The sequence below is a fragment of the Hyperoodon ampullatus genome (genome assembly GCF_949752795.1).
Source record: "Hyperoodon ampullatus genome assembly, chromosome: 2".
Classification (NCBI taxonomy): Eukaryota; Metazoa; Chordata; class Mammalia; order Artiodactyla; family Ziphiidae; genus Hyperoodon; species Hyperoodon ampullatus.
The window spans coordinates 41,442,833-41,466,255 of record NC_136915.1 but is presented as its reverse complement, the minus strand read 5'-3'; the positions used below and the strand labels follow the sequence as shown (position 1 = coordinate 41,466,255).

The 23,423-nt window shown below is 38.0% G+C and overlaps 1 protein-coding gene across 1 annotated transcript in view; it reads left to right on the top strand.

Moving 5' to 3' along the window:
• AGBL4 (AGBL carboxypeptidase 4) overlaps nucleotides 1–23,423 on the top strand; it is a gene marked incomplete at both ends in the record, with an annotated part of 1,416,455 nt that overhangs the window by 1,056,817 nt on the left and 336,215 nt on the right. The window contains 1 exon segment of the mRNA XM_079697489.1: nucleotides 4,905–4,944. Coding sequence (XP_079553615.1) covers nucleotides 4,905–4,944 — 40 coding nt within the window.

Genomic DNA, 23,423 nt, shown 5'->3' with positions numbered 1-23,423 from the left:
ACCTTGGAACCTCCAGCCCCCATGGTCTTTATGGAGTCATGACTCTGCATCAACCACACGTTGGTTAAACACAGAAATGGGCTTCCTCTGAATGTTTATGAGACACCACTCTTACCAGGGAAAGCTGGATGCAGAGTCATACACAGCCAGGAGTCCACACATTACCTCCTAACTGACCCAACCCTGGCATACCCACACTCCACCAGGAATCCATGGAATACCATACAGGCACACTTGGACACATTGCCCTCTGTGTAGGTTTAGAATTCCTTTATCTGAGGAGAAATGTTCCCCCCACTCCTCAAAACACACACACACACACACACACACACACACACGGTACCACTACCACACATGTGAAGGGCCTGCCTTCCTGAGACTGTAGCTTATGGTTAGCTAATGGTTCAGCTGCTCAGCCCTCAGCCAGCAGGTCCTGTCAGCCTACCAAACCTGCTGCCTAGCTAGCTACCTTCATTTCCTCCAACTAGCATTGCATATTCTACCATCTAGGCAGTTAGGTAATAATATCACCTCCATGTAAAAGGCCCTTATGTCTCTCAGTTGGTAACTAATTTAAATAATCTGGTAATTCTTTATGTCCACCATGCTCCCCTCTTATATAACTAGTTTTCTATTATTGGTCAAATTCCACAAATCATGTGCCCTATTGTAATAAATGCCAAACAGTTTCTGCTGGTGATCCTAAATGATTATACTAGGCACACCGTTTAGTAATGAAAATTTTCTCTTTTGTTTATTCCTTTTATTTCTTAAGGACTTTGAGTGAATTATTTGGATATTTTAGTATCTTAGGTTCAAACTGTTGTGATTCTTTTTTTTTTTAACATCTTTGTTGGAGTATAATTGCTTTACAATGGTGTGTTAGTTTCTGCTGTATAATAAAGGGAATCAGCTATACGTATACATATATTCCCATATCCCCTCCCTCTTGCGTCTCCCTCTCACCCTCACTATTGCACAGTGATTCTTGAATGTACACTTTTGTTTTTATTTGCATATAGAACATGCAGACTTTGTAATCCTATCTTAAGAGCTACAGGTTAAAACAGTAGTCTACACTTATCTGCTTGGGCCACTAGGTGGTGCACACATATGTCTGTGAACTGTAGGTTAAAGGGATTTGTCACCAGGTTAGATTTAATTCATCACCACAGGAGTGGTACAGACAGTAGGAGCTGTAGGAGTCCAGGAAAGACAGTGATCCTATGGGTGGGAGTAAAGGAAGGAAGGTCTCCAGAGGAGGTGGATAGATAATATTGCTGCTGAGATGGCAGGAGCAAAATCATAAAGGCAGGAATCCCCAAAGCCGTGACGGGGGGAAGTCCTGTAGAGGAAGGGGCATGCTTACTTTCCATGCTGATGAATTCCTACCTAACAGGGTTGTTGCAGAGGGAATAATGGAATAGTTGAATCATTTGAACTAGATGGCATCAAGCATTCCTTTCAGACTTTGTGCTGGGCAATGGAAATATAGAGATGAAATGGCATAGTCTTATCCTCAAGTAAAGACCACATGAGAGAAACAGAGAAGGAAACAGATAATTAAGACAGAGCATGAGGGGCTTCCCTGGTGGCGCAGTGGTTGAGAGTCCGCCTGCCGATGCAGGGGACACGGGTTCGTGCCCCGGTCCGGGAAGATCCCACATGCCGCGGAGCGGCTGGGCCCGTGAGCCATGGCTGCTGAGCCTGTGCGTCCGGAGCCTGTGCGTCCGGAGCCTGTGCTCCACAACGGGAGAGGCCACAACAGTGAGAGGCCCACGTACCGCAAAAAAAAAAAAAAAAAGACAGAGCGTGATACAAAAGTTAGTTAGGTTTTACAAGATGCATTGGAAGAGCAAAGTGTGAAATATTCTGTTCTGAGGAAAGGAGAGAAGGGGGTTAGGTCTGGGAGCTGAGGTGCAGAGAAGACCTCATGGAGGTCTTGAGATGTGAGGAGGGAGCTCCATGAAGATCTCAGGAGATTAGTTAGAGAGAACAGCATGAGCAAAGGCACGGGGATTTGAAAGGATAATGTGCATTCCAGGAATGGTTCAGCTGAGTTTAGCAATGTTTACTGAGGGCTATTGTGTGCCATGGACTGAATAATAGATGTTCCCAGGCCCTTAAGATGCCCCTCAGCTAGTGAGGAAGACACACAAGCACTGAAAATTGCTGTGTGAGAGGTTAGCTTAAAATTTGTTCTCTTTTAAATTCTCAGCTCTGTCATTTAGCCCCCAGGGTCCTGGCTACAGGCGTGCTCAGAGAACTCTACACCGGAAGGGGAGCCCACAAGCACAGTGTCTGGCTGCATTTGACTCAGAGTCACTGCCAGTATTTCAGTCTCACTCACTCATTTTAGAGGTATGAAGTTCAAGGCCAGAGACATAACAGTAAGTTGTCCAAAACCACAGAGAGGAGCTAGGACACACGGCCAGGTTTGTCCGTGTTCCTGTCAGGTTTTCTTCCCTTTTTTCTCTACTGGACCCTGGACACAGAATCACCATTTAGAGATAGATCTTAATTAGGAAATAGACACTTTTCAGATAAATGGACCTCCTTCGCCAATGGCAATTGCCACTAAACCAAGCTTATGGAAAAATAGAAGGACACATTGTCTTCCTTCCTCATGTATGAGAGAAGGGCCTAGCCTCACAGGCTGGCCTTGGCAAGGGCAGCGGGAGCCAATTGTCCCACTAGCCTGGTTCTGTGATTGGGAAAGAAGGCAGTCTGGCTGCAGCAGTCCTTCTAGCTTGCATATGTGGGCGTGTGTTTCATTTCAGCATGAGGATGTGTGCTCACAGTGGAGGTCAGTGACATCTTGGAGTTGCACTGTTGCTTGAAAATGTCAACTGGAATGAATTATGAGCTGGCAGTAAAACAGGGATGTGTGACTGAGAAGGCTATGAAAGGATACAGACCTGCTTTTAGGGCCCTGAAAAATCATTAAAGCAAGGGATAGAGATCTTAAAGAGGTTTTGACTGGGACAGATCAAATTGAAATGGAAGAGGAGGGGACCACAAGGGCCAGGAGATTTGAGACCAGGTCTTATAAGGAAAGGATGAAGGAACTGGGAATATTTAACCAGGAGAGAAGATGACACAGATCTTCTTCAGATCTCCAAACTTGTCATGGGCTGAAGCAGCTAGAAACAGGGATGATTTCATAAGGAAGCAGCTTTTAACCCTGCTCAAAATAGAGCTATTTAGGGACATGGGTTCGATTGCTTGTCGGGGAACTAAAATCCCACATGCCGTGTGGCATGGCCAAAAAAAACAGAAAAAAAAAATTTTAACTGACAAAAAGTGAGTTCCCTGTCAGGCAAAGGGATAAACAGAATCAGTTCATACAACTGGTGGGGACATTGCTGAGGGGATTCCTATACTGGTGGTAGGTCAGACTCAATGACCTTTGAGCTCTGGTACCAATAATTCTATGAAAAGGGGCAAGGCAGGTTTTATAAACCAAGGGTCATATGGTCTATAATAATAACAAAGCATCAGTACAAAAATAGCTCTTTTTATTAAGTACCAGGCATCATGCTGAGTGATTTATTGTGCATTATCATATTTTGGACTTTCAAGCCAAGATTAGAACTGACTGAATTCTAATCCAGGCTCTCTCATTCAATGAAGATGTGGTCTTAGGCAGATCATTTCTCCTGTCTGAACCCCATGTCCCTCCGTTGTACATTACCAACCCTGTAGGATTGCCAAGAGTGTAAGAAGAAATGACACATCAAAGTGCTTGGTACTGTGCCTGGCCTATATTTGGTACTCAAAAAATGTTGCTGCCTTCTCCTTTCTGCTTAAGCAGAATTTCAGGAAGCCATTCTAGGGGAGAGGCAAGATAAAGAGGGAAATGTAGGTGAGGTGAAATATGGCAAAGGACCCACTGGATGAAGTACCAGATAATCAGAAGCTCCTGCAATGTGTATCCTTGAAGCAGTGGTTCTCAAAGTGAAGTTTGTTAGGACCCCTTTTTAAGAAAAAAAAAAATTACATATTAATGGAAATTGCTGTTAATGGAAAATCAAGTGTAGGAAAGAGACTGAGGTTGACTGAGGCTTAAGGAATCCTGACTTGTCTTTAAGAGAGTTGCTTACCACTGCCCCATCCTCAGCCTACAATACCCTCTTCTCCACCCTCAGGTTCCCATGACATCCATTTCAGGACTAGGCTTCTCCATAAGTATGGTGTGATAGGGGACGAGCCTACTGAGATATTGACCACCTCAGCCCTTGGGGCCAAGGCTAGTTGCCTCCAAACAAGAGCAACTTCATCTGTATGGGCTAGTGCACCTGACAAATACTATTTTCTTTGAATGTTGTATGGTACAGAGAGATGAGGATTCAGTTAGAAAAGTAATGGTTTGATCATCAGCAATTGAAATTGTCATAGCATTGTTGAGCAGATTTAATAAATAAACCAGCCCCCAGGAGTATCTTGGTTAGAAAGGAGTATCAGGAGAGTGACAGTGACTTAAGGACCCAAGGCAAAGAGGGTTGCCAGGATATCCGACACTTAACCAGTACAGCCAGTGTGACCAAAGAGAAATCTAAGGCTGCCTGGTACAAAGGAGTGAGCCATGGCTGGGAGTCTGGAAAGGAACTTTCTCTGTGGCTATAGGTAAGCCACATTCCTCTCAGGACTTCATTTTCCCTAAGTATAAGATAGGTTTGACTGGAAGGTCTCTAAGGCCCTTTCGGCTCTGACCAGAAAGGCTGTCCATTCCCCCTTGTCTCTAGGGTGCAAGGCCTCCCTGCAGAACTGTGATAGCACGTCCTCCGCAATACAACCTGCTCTGCGTGTCTGAACATCCCCTTTTCATGTTCACCCTGATCTGCTAAGCAACAAGTTTGGCTCTGGCTTGAATCAGTGCTCTCACAATGTGTTTTCTTTTGCAGCAACAGCGGCACCTAGACCTCCTGACGATAACCAGCCCTGGTGAGTAGGTGTGGCCATTCTGCTTGGGCTTTTCCCTTATTTCCCAGAGTGATGCCTGGTTGTCTATCCAAATGCAATTCCTGCCCTCCTCCTTTGGCTTCCTGAATGAACAGCAGAATTCTTGTGTCATGAATGATCCTTCTCCCCCATCCTCTACCCCACAGGCAGTTTCTTTTCTCTTCCCCAGCTCTGTGCTGCCTTGTCTTGACTCTGCAGATGGCAGGGTTGATACTATGATGTTGCTGCATATTCCAGGGCCAGGTTCTCCCCAGATCACTCAGTGGATCCAAGTGTCAAGGAAGTGCCCTGGTCTCCTGAGAAATAAATTTTAAAATCATGGGGAATGGGGAAACTGCCTGGTAGATGGCATGGAATGAAGGGAGGACAGTTAATGAGGAAAGGCCAGTCTGGGGAAGTGACCAGGTTTGGTCTCCTGTGACTCTTGTCACTCACCTTTAGGAAGGACAAGTCCCACAGCAAAGCTATGGCCCTGGGATTTAAAGCTCCTTTCCTTCCCCTCGGTCTGGCATATAGCCCAGAGAGAAGTTGAGCTGTTTAGTTTTACCAGAAGGTATTTTATTTCAATTTGGGAACTTGAGGCAAAACTGGCCAACAAGAGATGCTGTTCTCTCTTGGAATCCAAGGAGATGATGGTGCCAGCAGTGAGCATTCAAGAGTAGGTATGGTGGTCCATCTTCATTTATTGGTGATGTTCTAAATATTTAATGGCCCTGGTGGCCCTCTACTGTGCTGGGCATTAACACTTTGTTTACCGGACTGTGGGGAGATGGCATCCTGAGGAAGGGACTGGTGTGGGGGAGTGGTCACATGGCAGGGTTGGGGAGCTCTAGGAGTGGCTAATTACCAATAAATATGGAGGTATTTCAGTATTTTAGTAACCAGTATAGCTGTGCCATATCATCCTGCCTACCACCCAGCCTGTTGCTATGTCCAGGGCCAATTGGCTCACAAGGAGATTGAGAAATTGTCCTCTGCAGGCACTATCTTAGCACAAAGGCTGGTTATCTGTCTATGTAACTGAGATATGAGACAATGACTGCAAATGTAATTTGGATCCACCCAGTTCAGGTGGCCTTACTACATTTACACCTGATAGATCTCTTTGAACTTGGGACTTCAGAAGAACAAAGATGAACTGGTTTGAAAATGTTCAATCTAACCCATAGAATGAACTGTGTTTAACAAGTATATAATTAACATATATAGAAATTTCAAATCATGGGCTAATATAATTAGAATGGCTCAGTTGTGTGACCTACCAATCCCTTCCCACTAAGGTGTTGGTAAGTGATTATCTTTGTCCCGTCCAGTTAGTTGCTTTCCTTCATGATTGTTTTCTGTTCTGCTCCACAAATGCTGACCCAGATTGCCTGCTTTCACATCCCAGTCTCATCTAGTCACACCCTGATATGATGCTGACATATGAATTGGAGAGGTTTCTTGATCTGTCTTCAGTTGCTTTAGAAGGAGACTTTTAGACTCTGTTAACTGCATTTCTTTTGCACCAGCTCTTTCCGTTCCTAATTGCTACAGCACAAATTCAAGGAGAATAGTTGTGACTCTCAGTGCACTCTTTTTGGGCAAACTGTTAAGCACTGCCAGAGTTTGGAATGGTTTATAATTTTCCCTACTTTTAGATGAGAAAAGACTACTTTCTGGGTCAAAGCTTCTCAAAAGTCATGTTGCGTCACACGAGTATACAGTACTGCAAGTGGGCTACATTTGTGTGATATTGTAAGATATACACTTGTGATATATTGATCCACTCATCTCTCAGGTGTACAGGTAGGTCCCAGGATAACTGAGGCGCCAAGGTGGTAGCCTGTACTCCAGTGTACCAAATATTATCCATGTGTGTCATGACTTGGAAAGGTTAGGAAAGACCATTAGGCTATGTATTACCTGAACAACTCTAGTCCATGTCAAAATCACTTCCCTCTACTGTTACTGTCTCTCACTTTCAAAGTCATCTCCATTCCCCGCCTCACCAGAAGCTGCTACAGCTAGCAAGGGGCATGCTACCTCTCTGGGGATGCCAGTGGGAGGTACTAGCTTGTTTGCGCTCGTCACCAGACCATCCTCAACACAGACCTGCAGTCTGATGCTGCCACTCCTCATCAGCTAGGAGCCTTCAGAAATGCTGGCTGGGAATTTAGAAGCCTTAAAAATCTGTGTTATCTTCTTTAAACTCTTATTTTGTTCGTCGTGAATAATTTTGAATTCACAGAAAAGAGTAGAGATAAAATGAAGAGTCATTTATTGCCCCCCTCACCACCAAACAGCTTGGCTTTATCATATCAACATTGTGCCATATATGCTACAGAGTCCCCTATTAAAAAAATTATAGATCTAGTTGAGACTTTTCTGTACTCCTAGCTGATTGCATCTCTCTCCCTTCACTCTGTAGGTAATCACTGTAATAAATTCAATGATTTTCTATATCTATAGATCCAAAAATGTGACTGGTATAACTGGTATTGTTTTACAAATTCCTATAAGTGATATCACACTATAAATGTCATACTGAACTTTTCCCTTACTTATTATACTGTAGGGATTCATTAATAGAATACATGCAGCTCTGGTTCAATCATTTTTACTGCTATATAGTATTCCACTTATGATTACATCACAATTTCTTTTTCCATTTTATTGATCATAATTTAGGTTATTTCCAGTTTTTTTGCAATTTTAAATAATACAACTTGGAGCATTTTGTGCATAAGTATGAGAATTTATCTAGAGCATATAACTAGGAGAGGAATTACTGATTACATGCATCTTCAAATTTACTGTATAATGGCCAGTTGTTTTCTAAAGTAGTTGAACAAATTTATACTTCAAAGTATAAGAACAGCAAAGTGTAATAGTTTCCATTTCTCTGAATCTTCCACATTTGGAATCATCAGACATAAATTTTTACCAGTCATCATGATAAATGTAAAATGTTATCCCATTGTTTTATAATATGTGTTTCCCTGATTACTGGTGGGTTTTAATATCTTTTCATATGTTTATTGACCGCTTTGCTTTCTTCTGTGAACTGACTTTTCATATCATTTGTCAATTTTCTCTTGGGTTGTTTCTTCTTATTGATTTTTAATTCTTTGTTATTGTGCATGTTGATACTTTGTCACTTAACATGCATTGCAAATATCTTACCCCTGATCGTGACTTGTGGTTTTTGATTTATGATGTATTTTGATTTATGGAAGTTTTTTTTTTATTTTAGTGTAGTTGAATGTATGAATATTGCTTTATGAGCTTTGCTTTTATAACTTATTTAAGAAATCCTTCCCTACCTGAATATCATATTCTCCTGTATTCTAAAAATTGTCAAGTTTTACATCACACTTGGGTATTTATCTCATTTAGGACTGATCATTGTGTATGATATGAGCTGGGGATTTAATTTGTTGTTTACATATGGATAACCCATTATCTCAGTATCATTCAACTAGTTCATTCTTTCTTCCACGTATTAGCAACTACACATGATGATGATGATGATGATGATGATGATGAAGAGCCAATTGACTTTTCCTACACAGCTTATAAATTTTTGTGTTCTCCTGTTTATTGCATCTCAAGATTTTCCTGTTACCTTATTAAAGTAGACCCCTTAATAGCTGTTTTAGTGAGAGTCCATGAGAAACGATCTTAATCTATATATGTTCTTATTTTGGCTTATCTTTGGGATGATAGTTTGGCTATGTATAAATTCTAGCTTGAGGAGGACTTCCCTCCATTCTTTGAACTTTTTTTTTTCATTTTTTTCTGACATCCACAGTTGCTAATAAGAAGTCTGCCATTATTTGTTTATGGTAACTTATCTTTTCTTGGGTAGGTTTAAAGATTTTCCTTTTGATCTTCATGCTCTGCTTTTTCATTTTAGTGTGTCTGGATGTGAATTTATTTCTGTTTACCCTGCTTGGTACTCTGAGTAGTCTTTCTACCTGAGAGTCTATGTCTTTCTTTAATTCTGAGAAATTATTGGCAAATTATCCCTTCAAAGGTTGCTTTTTCTTCATTCCTTTGATTCTCTTCTTCAATAATTTCTATTAGATGAATGTTGGAGTCTCTCAAGTGACCCTCCATGATTTTTTACTAATTTTTCATAATTTTTAGCATTTTATTTTACTGCACTGATTCTGAGTTCCCCCCAAGTAACTTGAATTCATAAATTCACTTTTTGACCATATCTAGTCTGAATTATTTTCCTGTCTTTTTCAATATTTCAGTGATTATTTTTAATTTCCAAGATTTCTAATTTTGTTCATATCCACCTGCTCTTGTTTTATTTCTGTCTGTTCTGTTTCATAATTTCTTATTCTGTTTTAACATTTTCATTTGTTTCTTCGAACATCTTCAATATGCTTATTTTAAAATCTTTGTTCTATAAAGTAAGTTTCATCTGGAGTGAATTCAAGTTATAACTTGATTTTGTTTAGTATCATTTTTAGCATTTAATTTCTTCATGTGTTTTGAAATTTTACTTTGTAATATCACTTTGGGAAGGAAGTTTTCTGTTACTCTCTCTCCCCACCACCACCCCTCCCCCCAACCCCTGCAAACTCCCACTCTGCTCACATATCCCTATATGGTGGATTTTGCAGTTGACTCTACCCATATTTTCAGTATAGGACCTGGTAAATATTGGAGATATGGAGAACCAGTGACAAAAAGTCAGCAGGATAGTATAACATTGCTTCTGTTTCCTTTGTCTATATTCCTTGCCTCTCTAGGCCTACAGCACACAGGAGCTCTATCCCAGAAAGTTCTGCAGCAGACTTTTTGTTTCCTAGGCTTCTTTCATGACAGGGGAGCCCAACCCTAGATCCTTGTTCTAAGCAGAAGAGCTTGTCTCTGATCCTCATCTCCTATAGAGCACTTTTAGGAGGCTCATAGGAGTCCAACTTTCAGCTGCTACTGCCTGCTGCTATATCCAGATCTCAACAAACAAGTAGCCTCAGGAGCATGTATCCTTTTGCATTTCTGTACTTTTCAGCTTCATGGAGATATGTCTCTTGCAATGGAGCCCAACTATATATTTTCATTTCTTTTCTTCATATATTATTCAATATTACTATTTGATGGGAATGAATGGGCTTATTGAACCATGAACTTATTTAGTCACTTGGCCTAGAAGTCCAACTATAGTTTTTTTTCTTACTTTTTGGAAAGTTTATTCTCCTATAACCTCTTCAGCAGAAGGGAGGCAGTATGAAGAAATGTTTTTCTCCTATCCAAGTAAGACTTTTATCACCAGATTGATGAAAAAGACTGTTATTTTTTGGGACTTCCCTGGTGGTCCAGTGAGTAAGACTCCATGCTCACAATGCAGGGGGCCCAGGTTTGATCCCTGGTTGGGGAACTAGATCCTGCATGCATCCCTCAGCCAAGAGTCTGCATGCCATGGCCAAGAATCCGCATGCCACAACTAAGAAGTTTGCATGTCACAACTAAAGATCCCACATACTGCAATGAAGATCCCTCATGCTGTGACTAAGACCCAGTGCAGCCAAAATAAATAATAAATAAATAAATATTTTTTAAAAAGAGAGACAGTTACTTTTTGCACGTGTATATACAAATATATATGTAATTTAAAAAATAAAATTATAATGATCCTATATAAACTATACAGGAATATAATGTGAACATTTTTTCAATATTATTAAATATTCTCAGAGGGACTTTTATATAGCTGAAAAGCATTCTATATTAAATTTATCTATTATTGTATATTAAATTGTCCCTGATGATTTAATTATAAATAATACCACAATGAACATTCTTGTATAAAGATTTTTGTGTGCATCTTTAATTATTTCTTTAGGAAAAATTCCTAGAATGAGAATTACTAAGAAAAGTTATACATAGTTCACTAATCATGACAGACTAAGTTACACCAAAGTAATAATGACATCAAAATTACAGAGACTTAAAAAATAAAGGTTTATTTTTTACTTTTGGTACATGTCTCTCATGGTTTGGAGTCGGTTCTGCTCTACTTCATCTTTACTCTGGCACTCAGGCTGACCAAGCATCCTTTATTTGGAACATTGCTCTATGTCTTAGTTTGAGTTCCCTAAGAAGCAGAACTTGAGACAAAGATTTTAATGCAAGTAGTTTATTTGGGAGGTGATCCCAGAGACCTTGGCGGGAGGTGGGGAAGTGATATAAGAAAATAAAGAAAGCTAAGAAAGATTCGTTATCAAGCAAGCTACCACTGACGGCAAGTGGAATTTAATCCTACCGGGAAACCCTGGAAGTCAGTGTGGAAAATAAGCCTCAGAGTTATCCCTTAGGGGCAAAGGAGTGGGAGTGAGGGTGGGGGTGTTAATTCCCTGACACTTCCAATCTGCTCAATGTATGGACATAGCAGATTCCTGTGGCCCAAGAAAGCCCTCAGGAGAGGTTTGCAGATGTCGGCAATTGGAAAGTATTCAATATGTGCAGAAATAATAAGTGCCAGGAGAATATGTGAGGTTGCAGAAAAGTGCTGACAGCACCTGCCATATGGGTAATCATGGCAGAGGGAAAAGGGAGAGATGGTGAACCATGTACCTTCTCTTAAAAATTTTTAGAAGGGGTCACTTTTGCCCAGATTTCCTATATCAAAGCAAGTCATATGACCACTTCTAATTCAACAAGGTAGAGATACAGAATCTTCCTACAGGGAAGGGCACTGCATTGAGAAGAGTTAGAATATTTGGCAATGATGATTATACCTTTTCACACTTCTAGAAAGATTTTATGTTCCCACCATCAAGTTAAAAGTGTTGGTCATAGCATTAAAAAAATAACACCTTTATTGAGATATAATTCATATGCAGTAAAATTCATCCTTTAAAGTACACCATTTAGTGGTTTTCAGTACATTCACAGAATTGTACAATCATAACCACTAATTCCAGAACATTATTATTACTCCAAAAAGGAACTCTGTACCCATTCGCAGTCACCCCCCATTTTTGCCTTCCCCTAGGCCCTGGCAACCACTAATTTACTTTCTATCTCTATGGATTTGCCTATTCTAGACATCTCATATAAATGGAATTGTACAGTATGTGGCCTTTTGTGACCGGATTTTTTTTACTTAGCATAGTGTTTTCAAGTTTCATCCATATTATAGAATGTATCAGTACTTCATTCCTTTTTATTGCCAAATAATATTCCATTGTATGGATATATCACAACTTGCTTACCCATTCATCTAGTGATGAACATTTCAGTTGTTTACATTTTTGGCTACTGTAAATAATGCCGCCATAGACATTTGCGAGCAAGTAAAAACTATGTTTTTCATTCTCTTGGACATATTCCTAGGAATGGAATGGCTGGATCATTTGGTAAATGTTAAGGTAAACATTTTGAGAAACTGCCACTGTTTTCTAAAGTAGCTGTGCCATTTTGCATTCTCATCAGCAATGTAAGATATTTCTAATTTCTCTGCATCCTCTCTTATTATCTAACTTTTGATTATAGTCATCCTAGTGGGTGTAAAGTGGTATCTCACAGTAGTTTTGGTTTGCATTTTCCTAAAGACTTATGATGTTGAACATATTTTCACATGCTTATTGGCCATTTGTATATCTTCTTTGGAGAAATGTTTAGTCAAGTTATTTTCCCTTACTCATTTAAATTAGGTTATATTTTGTCTTTTTATTTTTGAGTTGTAAGAGTTTTTAAATGTATACTCTGAGTACAGATACATGATTTGCAAATATGTTTTCCCATTCTGTGGGTTGTCTTTTCACTTGCTTGATGTTCTTTAAAGACAAATTTTTCTTTTTTTGATGAAAGTTCAATTTATCTATTTAGTTGCTCTTATTGCTTATACTTTTGGTATCATATCCAAGAAAACATTGCCTAATGTCACAAAGATTTACTCCTATGAGTTAATTTTTATATGATATAAGACTCCAATTTGTCTCCTTTGCATGTGATTGTCCAGTTTTGCTAGCACCATTTGTTGAAAAAAAAAACCTGTTCTTTCCCCTGTTGATTTATCTTGGCACCCTTGTCAAATGGTCATTAACCTTTTGATGGTATAGACTGAAAGTACAGCATTTAGGAAGCATCTAAATGTCGGCACTCAGTGCCAGAACTGTGTTAGGCGCTCTACATGTATTTTTCATATAATTCTCCCCACTGTCCCATAAGGCAGGCATCATCTTTCCTGACTTGCAGATGAGAAAGGAAGATGCTGCTCGATTAGAATTGCCCACATAAATACAGTTAATAAGTGAGTGATGGAGTCAGTATTCAAATACAGATCTGTCTGATCCTAAATCCTTTACCTTTTCTACTGCTACATATAAATATTACTTCATGTGTGATATTGGCCCACAGAGTCTTCTTTCTCAGACAGAATTAAAGCTGACCTACTTTGCTGGTGATAAGGAAAGCATGAAATGTTGGGGACATCATAGTCATGGGGCTTTTCCACTAACTAGGCTGCATTCTGAAGAGACAATTGATTTCCTTAAAATATCACAGAAACTTCCAGAAAAAAATCACAGCTAGATTTGTTCCTGATTGCAAATATCCACACACAAAAAATTTATGCCCTCTTAACCTTGTTAAAACAATACCTATGTTAAATGGTGACTGAACCTGCTGACCATTACATGACAACTTTGGGCTTTGTCTCCAGTTAAAGTCCCACATGATGTACATGTAGCCCCTCTGAAGACTAAAGGAACAAGAGAGGCCAAACTAGCCATTATTCCTGCTTCATGGACATTTTTAGAGCCAGCAAAGCCTATGGAGCCAGTCCAGAGGGGCCAGGACCAGATGTGAAGCCAAGCCAGGGTACTCCCGACCTCACAGCCAGAAAGTTAGCAGCACAGTGAATACACACAGAGAGGATGGTTCAAAAAATGCATGCACATCATTAAAACAACCTTAAAGAGATCTTTAAAGGAGATAAACAAATTACTCCTAGTCCCACAGCCTTAGCACAATAAAAAACCTAATTCTATTTATACATTTTTCCCTTTCAGTTCTTGCCTATATGCAGAAACATATTTACATAATTGCAATCACAGTAAGTTTTTATGTACATCTTTTTTCACTTAATGTTATTTCATAAACAATCTTCATGTTGCTATGTAGTTTGCATATTTACCATCTTTTTATAATAACTTTCTCTATTAAAAGATTGCACATGCCCATAGTATAAATTTTGAAAAACACAGATAAGTTAAAAAGATGAAATATTAGTTATCTCCCATAGGCAATCACTGTTTAATATTTTAATACATTTACTTCTCTGCCTTTTTTTCTATGCATGTATAATTTTGTTTTACATAGTTGAGATCATATAGAATATAAAATTTTATCCTGATTTTTCACTTAATATTACAACAGAAATATTTTCCCATGCCAATGATGTTGGATATTTAACTTGATTTTAGTTTTTCCATCTTATGAATAATTTATCAACCTTTGTGTATATAGCTGTGTCTACATTTTAGGTTATTGTCTTAAGATAAATTACTAGGGATGGAATTACTAGATCCATGAGCATGTTATGAGCATTTTAAAGGCACACTTATTCTTAAAAGCTCTACTCTCTTCCATCTTTTAAACGTAGCCTGGTTTACAAAAATACACGTCTTATTGTTGTGCATTTGTGTTATTTCCAGATGTTTTTCTCTTATAAATGACTCTGCCATAAAATTATTTGTGAAAAAAGCTTTTACTTCTTTTGCATAAGTTTTTTATCTGGCTATTTTCAAAGTAGAATTGCTGGGCCAAAGAGCATTAATATGTTTAAGGAATTATTAAGTCTTACTGCCAACTCATTTTCCAGAAAGGTTGTATCAGTTTACATTCCCACTTCCAGCCAGAGAACAGGAACTAGGCTTAACAGATACAGAGCAGGATCCAGCCTTACCTGGGAGTCAACTTTCAACAGTAGTCAAAGTATGGAACCAGGTAGGCCTGGGTTCCAATCTTGATTCTCCCACTTCTTGGCTCCAAGCTCTTAAGAAAATTATTTAACTACTTTGCGGCTTAGTTTTTCATTAAATATAGATGGTTACACCTACTTCACAGGAGTGAAATGAAGATTAAGTGAGGTAATCATGGCAGTAAAGCCCCTAACATATTATTAATATTAGCATGAAAATGCTATACACACTAGAGGCCAGAACAGCTTTATTGATCAAACTAGGCCTTTATAATGCGGTTTGAGAGAAAAAGGAAAGCTTATCTGGCCTTAGCTGGGAGGACATTTGTTCTTTTGGTTCTCATTGGTTCAGAGAGTAGAGCACTAAACCCACAGGCTAAAGGTCTACAACAGTGTTAGGCTGTCTCTGCACTGCTGAAATGTATGTAGGCAAGTGTGATACACCCTGGCCTGAAGCAGTGCAATTACAATCGCCCCAGTCTAGCCAGGAGATAGAATAAGATATTAGTAATTTATACATCTGAGTTGTCATTTCCTTCATGGGGATGGCGGGGAAGGGGAGTACTGATTTTCTCTCATTAGTCATTATATTAGGTGTCCATGGGAGCACTGTATTTTAAAGTCTTTCCCAAAGAAGTAACCATTATTTTTATTTATTTATTATTATTATTTTACATTTTCAAAGAAGTTTTGGAGAAATTACCAAAACATTTTGATACCAAGGATAATTGTTATTTCTCTCTTTTCTCTCATTCTCTCTTTTTTTAACCTGTATGTGGGGGGGGGGGCGAGAACTTTTTTAAAATTGTATTTATTTATTTATTTATTTTTACATATACATGTATCTATTCTTTTTCAAATTCTTTTAGGTTGTTACAGAATATTGAGCAGAGTTCCCTGTGCTATACAGTAGGTTCTTGTTGGTGATCCATTTTAATTTTTTTAAAAAAATGTACTGCTGTTTATTATATATATTTTTTATTTATTTATGTTTTTAATTTTTGGCCACACCATGTGCAGCATGTGGGATCTTAGTTCCCTGACCAGGGATCGAACCCACACCCCCTGTATTGGAAGGTGGACTTTTAACCAATGGACCACTGAGGAAGTCCCTGGTTATCCATTTTAAATATAGCAGTGTGTACCTGTCAATCCCAAACTCCCTAATTATCCCTCCCCTCCCCACACTTCCCCCGGGTAGTCATAAGTTCATTCTCTAAGTCTATGAGTCTGTTTCTGTTTTGTAAATAAGTTCATTTGTATCATTTTTTTTAGATTTCACATGTAAGCGATATCATGAAATATTTCTCTTTCTCTGTCTGACTTCCTTCACTCAGTATGACAATCTCTCAGTCCATCCATGTTGCTGCAAATGGCATTATTTCATTATTTTTAACGGCTGAGTAATATTCCATTGTATATATGTACCACATCTTCTTTATCCATTCTTCTGTCAAAGGACATTTAGGTTGCTTCCATGTCTTGGCTATTGTAAACAGCGCTATAATGAACATTGGGCTGCATGTATCCTTTCAGACCATGTATTTCTCTGCGTATATGCCCAGGAGTGGAATTGCAGGATCAAATGGTAGTTCCATTTTTAGTTTCTTAAGGAACCTCCATTCTGTTCTCCATAGTGGCTGCACCAATTTATCTTCCCTTGTGTGGTAAGAACTTTTAAGATCTATTCTCCTAGCAACTGTCAAGTATGCAGTATGCTATTGTTAACTATAATCGTGATGTTGTACATTAGATCTCCAGAACTTATTCATCTTATAACTGGAAGTGTGAACCCTTTGACCACCATCACCTATATCCTCCACCCTCTAGCCCCTAACAACCACTAATCTACTCCCTGTTTCTATGAGTTTGGTGTTTTAGATCCCACATGTGAAATCCTACAGTATTTGTCTTTCTCTGTCTGACTTATTTCACTGAGTGTAATGCCATGAAGCCTCATCTGTGCTGTCAGAAATGACAGGATTTCACTCTTTTATGGCTGAAATATATGTATATTGCATTTTGGACACTTAGATTGTTTCCACATCTTGGCTATTGTAAATAATGCTACAATGAACATGTGGATGCAGATAGATTTTTGAGACAATGATTTCATTTCCTTTAGATATATAACCAGAAGTGGGATTGCTGGACCATATGGTAGTTCTGCTTTTAATTTTTTGAGGAACTTCTATACTGTTTTTCAGAGTGACTGTACCAATTTACATTCCCACTAACAGTACACAAATCCTTGCCAGCAATTATAATCTCTTTTTGATAATAGCCATTCTAACAAATGTAAGGTGATACCTCACTGTGGTTTTGATTTGCATTTCCCTGGTGATAAGTGATGTTGAGTGACTTTTCCTGTACTTTGGCCATATGTGTGTCTTTTTGGAAAAATGGCTGTTCAGGTCCTCTGCCCATTTTAACTCACTTTTTCTTGTTGTTTTCTTTGTTTCATTTTTGTTGTTGTTTGTTTTTGCTATTAAGTTGTATGAGTCCTTTCTTATATATTTTAAATATTAACCCTTTATCAGATATATGGTTTGCAAATATTTTCTCCCATTCCATAGGTTATCCTCTCATTTTGTTGATCATTTCTTTTGCTGTGCAGAAACTTTATAATTTGACGTAGTCTCATTTGTTTATCTTTGTTTTGTTGCTTCTGCTTTTGGTGTCATATCCAAAAAGATCATTGCCAAGACCAATGACAAAGAGATTTTCCTCTATGTTTTCTTCTGGGACTTGTACAGTTTCAGATCTTACATTTAAGTCCTTAATCCATTTCAAGTTAATTGTTGTGAGTAATGTAAGATAGGAGTTCAATTTCACTCTTTTACAAATTCATATGAATATCCAGTTTTACCAACACCATTTATTGATTAGACTATCTTTTCTACATTGTGTATTCCTGACTCCCTTGTCAAATATTAGTTGACTGTATATGCATGGGTTTATTTCTGAGCTATTTATTCTGTTCCATTGGTCTAAGTGTGACTAATAGTGACTATGGAGATTGAAGTATTTTATGCTAGTACCATACTATTTTGATTACTATAGCTCTGTAGTAGATTTTGACATCAGGAAGTGTGATGCCTCCAGCTTTCTTCTTTCTCAAGATTGCTTTTTTGGTTCCTACAAATTTTAGGAATTTAAAAAATTCCTATAAAAAATACAGATTGGAATTTTGATAGGGATTGCATCGAATCTATAGGTGGCTTTGGATAGTATGGACATTTTAAAAATATTAATTATTCCAATCCATGAACATGGGATATATTTCCATTTATTCGTATCTTCTTCAATTACTTTCATCAATGTCTTAATGTTTCCAGCATTAAAGATCTTTCATCTCCTTAGTTAAATTTATGCCTAGATAGCCGCACCACCAGAGGGAAGACAGCAGAAGCAAGAAGAAGTACAATCCTGCAGCCTGTGGAACAAAAAACACATTCACAGAAAGACAGACAAGATGAAAAGGCAGAGGACTATGTACCAGATGAAGGAACAAGATAAAACCCCAGAAAAACAATCAAATAAAGTGGAGATAGGCAACCTTCCAGAAAAAGAATGCAGAATAATGATAGTGAAGATGATCCAGGACCTCAGAAAAAGAATGGAGGCAAAGAGCGAGAAGATGCAAGAAATGTTTAACAAAGACCTAGAAGAATTTAAGAACAAATAAACAGAAATGAACAATATAATAACTGAAATGAAAACTACACTAGAAGGAATCAATAGCAGAATAACTGAGGCAGAAGAACAGATAAGTGACCTGGAAGACAGAATGGTGGAATTCACTGCTGTGGAACAGAATAAAGAAAAAAAGAATGAAAAGAAATGAAGCCGGACTAAGAGACCTCTGGGACAACATTAAGTGTATCAACATTCACATCATAGGGGTCCCAGAAGGAGAAGAGAGAGAGAAAGGACCTGAGAAAATATTTGAAGAGATTATAGTCGAAAACTTCCTTAACATGGGAAAGGAAATAGCCACCCAAGTCCAGGAAGTGCAGAGGGTCCCATACAGGATAAACCCAAGGAGAAACATGCCGAGACACATAGTAATCAAATTGGCAAAAATTAAAGGCAAAGAAAAATTATTGAAACCAGCAAGGGAAAAACAACAAATAACATACAAGGGAACTCCCATACAGTTAACAGTTGATTTCACAGCAGAAACTCTAAAAGCCAGAAGGGAGTGTTAGGACATATTTAAAGTGATGAAAGGGAAGAACCTATAACCAAGGTTACTCTACCCAGCAAGGATCTCGTTCAGATTCAATGGAGAAATCAAAAGCTTCACAGACAAGCAAAAGCTAAGAGAATTCAGCACCACCAAACCAACTCTGCAACAAATGCCAAAGGAACTTCTCTAAATGGGAAACACAAGAGGAGAAAAGGACCTACAAAAACAAACCCAAAACAATTAAGAAAATGGTAATAGGAACATACATATAGATAATTACCTTAAACATGAATGGATTAAATGCTCCAACCAAAAGACACAGGCTCGCTGAATGGATACAAAAACAAGACCCATATATATGCTGTCTACAAAAGACCCACTTCAGACCTAGGGACACATACAGACTGAAAGTGAGGGGATGGAAAAAGATATTCCATGCAAATGGAAATCAAAAGAAAGCTGGAGTAGCAATACTCATGTCATATAAAATAGACTTTAAAATAAAGAATGTTACAAGAGACAAGGAAGGATACTACATAATGATCAAGAGATCAATCCAAGAAGAAGATATAACAATTATAAATATATATGCACCCAACATAGGAGCACCTCAATACATAAGGCTACTGCTAACAGCTATAAAAGAGGAAATTGACAGTAAGACAGTAATAGTGGGGGACTTTAAAACCTCACTTACACCAATGGACAGATCATCCAAACAGAAAATTACTAAGGAAACACAAGCTTTAAATGACACAATAGACCAGATAGATTTAATTGATATTTATAGGACATTCCATCCAAAAACAGCAGATTACATTTTCTTCTCAAGTGTGCATGGAACATTCTCCAGGATAGATCACATCTTGGGTCACAAATCAAGCCTCAGTAAACTTAAGAAATTTGAAATCATATCAAGCATCTTTTCTGACCAAAACGCTATGAGATTAGAAAAGAATTACATGCAAAAAAATGTAAAAAACACAAACACATGGAGGCTAAACAATACGTTAACCTAGGGAGACAAAAGACCTGTATGTAGAAAACTATAAGACACTGCTGAAGAAATTAAAGATGGTACAAACAGCTGGAGAGATATACCATGTTCTTGGATTGGAAGAAGCACTATTGTGAAAGTGACTATACTACCCAAAGCAATCTACATATTCAATGCATCCCTATCCAATTACCAATGGCATTTTTTTTAACAGAACTAGAACAAAAAATCTTAAAATTTGTATGGAGACACAAAAGACCCCGAATAGCCAAAGCAGTCTTGAGGGAAAAAAATGGAGCTGGAAGAATCAGACTCCCTGACTACAGACTATAATACATAGCTACAGTAATTAAGAGAATATGGTACTGGCACAACAAGAGAGATATAGATCAATGGAACAGGATAGAAAGCCCAGAGATAAACACATGCACCTATGGTCAGCTAATCTATGACAAAGGAGGCAAGGCTATGTAATGGAGAAAAGACAGTCTCTTCAATAAGTGGTGCTGGGAAAACTGGACAGCTACCTGTAAAAAAAACGAATTTAGAACACTCCCTAACACCATACACAAAAATAAACTCAAAATGGATTAGAGACACAAATGTAAGACCGGACACTATAAAACTCTTAGAGGAAAACATAGGAAGAACCCTCTTTGACATAAATCACAGCAAGATCTTTTTTGATCCACCTCCTAGAGTAATGGAAATAAAAACAAATATGAACCAATGGGACCTAATGAAACTTAAAAGCTTCTGCAAAGCAAAGGAAACTACAAACAAGATGAAAAGACAACCCTCAGAATGGGAGAAAATATTTGCAAACAAATCAATGGACAAAGGATTAATCTCCAAAATATATAAACAGCTCATGCAGCTCAACATCAAAAAAACAAGCAACCCAATCCAAAAATGGGCAGAAGACCTAAATCGATATTTCTCCAAAGAAGACATACAGATGGCCAAGAAGCACATGAAAAGGTGCTCAGCATCACTAATTTTTAGAGAAATTCAAGTCAAAACTACAATGAGGCATCACCTCACACCAGTTAGAATGGGCATCATCAGAAAATCTACAAACAACAAATGCTGGAGAGGGTGTGAAGAAAATGGAACCCTCTTGCACTGTTGGTGGGAATGTAAATTGTTACAACCACTATATAGAACAGTATGGAGGTTCCTTAAAAAACTAAAAATAGAATTACCATATGACCCAGCAATCCCACTACTGAGCATATACCCAGAGAAAAACATGATTCAAAAAGACACACGCACCCCAATGTTCATTGCAGCACTATTTACAATAGCCAGGTCATGGAAGCAACCTAAATGCTCATCTATAGACGAATGGATAAAGAAGATGTGGTACATATATTCAATAGAATATTACTCAGCCATAAAAAAGGGTGAAATTGGGTCAGTTTTAGAGACTGGGATGAATCTAGAGACTGTCACACAGAGTGAAGTAAGTCAGAAAGAGAAAAACAAATATCGTATATTAACGCATATATGTGGAACCTAGGAAAATGGTACAGATGAACCAGTTTGCAGGTCAGAAATTGAGACACAGATGTAGAGAACAAACGTATGGACATCAGGGGGTGAAAGCAGCGGTGGGTGGGGGGATGGTGGTGTGATGAATTGGGAGATTGGGATTGACATATATACACTGATATGTATAAAATGGATAAGAACCTGCTGTATAAAAAATAAAATAAAATTCAAAAAAAAAAGGAGTTGGAGACATGAGTGAGTTGCACTTGTTAACTTACCTCAAGCAGACAGGCCACTGTAAAAAAAAAAATTATTCCTTAGTATTTTATTGGTTTTGATGCTATTGCAAATAGAATTGTTTTCTTTATTTCTCTTTAGATAGTTTGTTGTTAGTATATAGAAATACAATGCAACTGATTTTTGTATGTTACTTTTGTATCCTACAACTGTACTGAATTAGTTCTAAACCATTTTTTGGTGGAAGCTTTAGGGTTTTCTATGCATCAGATCATGTTATATGCAAAGAGAGACAATTTTACTTCTTCCTTTACAATTTATATGCCTTTGATGTCTTTTTCTTATTAATTGCTCTGGCTAGGACTTCCAATACTATATTGAATAGGTGTGATGAGAGTAGGCACCCTTGTTTTGTTCCTGATCTTAGAGAAAAAGTTTTAAACCTTTCACTGTTGAGTAAGATGCTAGCTGAGGGTTTGTCATATATGGAGTTATTATGTTATATTCCTTTTTTCCCAATTTTTTGAAAGCTTTTATCATTAAAGGATGTTGAATTTTATAAACACTTTTTCTGCATCTATTGAGAGGATCATAAGATTTATCCTTTCTATTAATGGAGTGTATCATTAATTGAGTCACATGTTGAACCATCCTGCACCCCAGAGGTAGATCCCATTTGATCATGGTGCATGATCCTTTTAATGTGCTGTTGAATTTTGTTTGCTAGTATTTGTTGGGAATTTTTGCATTTATATTCATCTAGGATATTGGCTTGTAGTTTTCTTTTCTTGTAACGTCCTTACCTGGCTTGATATGAGGGTAATGCTGACCTCATAAAATGAGTTTGGGAGTGTTCCCTCCTCTTCAGTTTTTTGGAAGAGGTTGAGAAGGATTAGCATTAATTCCTCTTTAAATGTTTGGTAGAACTCGTCTGTGAAACTGTCTGATCCTGGCTGTTCTTTGCTGGGAGATTTTATATTATTGCTTCAATCTCTATAGTCATTATTAGTCTGTTTAGATTTTTTGTTTCTTCCTGATTCATTATTGGTAGGTTGTATGTTTCTAGGAATTTATCCATTTTTTTCTAGGTTATCTAATTTGTTGGCAATAATTGTTTATAGTAAGAAATATCTTAATCTGCTCCAGATGAACACAGAAGCAGGCATATGCTCTCTGCACTTTTTATTCATTTATTTATTTGTTTATTGTGCATGTGTGCAACATCAGAGTGTAAGTAGAAGAGCAAGAGGTTTGTAGTACATACATACATGGTGTGTTCAAAACCTACATCTTCCACTTACAGTTTGACTTTGGGAAGGTCTAGTAGCTTTTTTGTGCTTTACTTTCATTTTGCCATCTTTAAAAGAGCAGGATGATGATAACACTTCTTAGAATTTTGTGAAGATTAGATATAATATGTGTAAAGTGGCTAGAATAGTAAAGTGCATGACCCATAGTAGATTTTAAATAAATAGTTGTTATTGTGATTGCATTGCTTTGTGACAGATTACCCCAAAGCTTGGCAGTCTCAAACAACAAGGAATGTTTATTATTCACACAGTCTGTGTGGGTCATGAATCTAGTAGCAGCTGGGATAGGTGGGTTTGGCTCAGGAT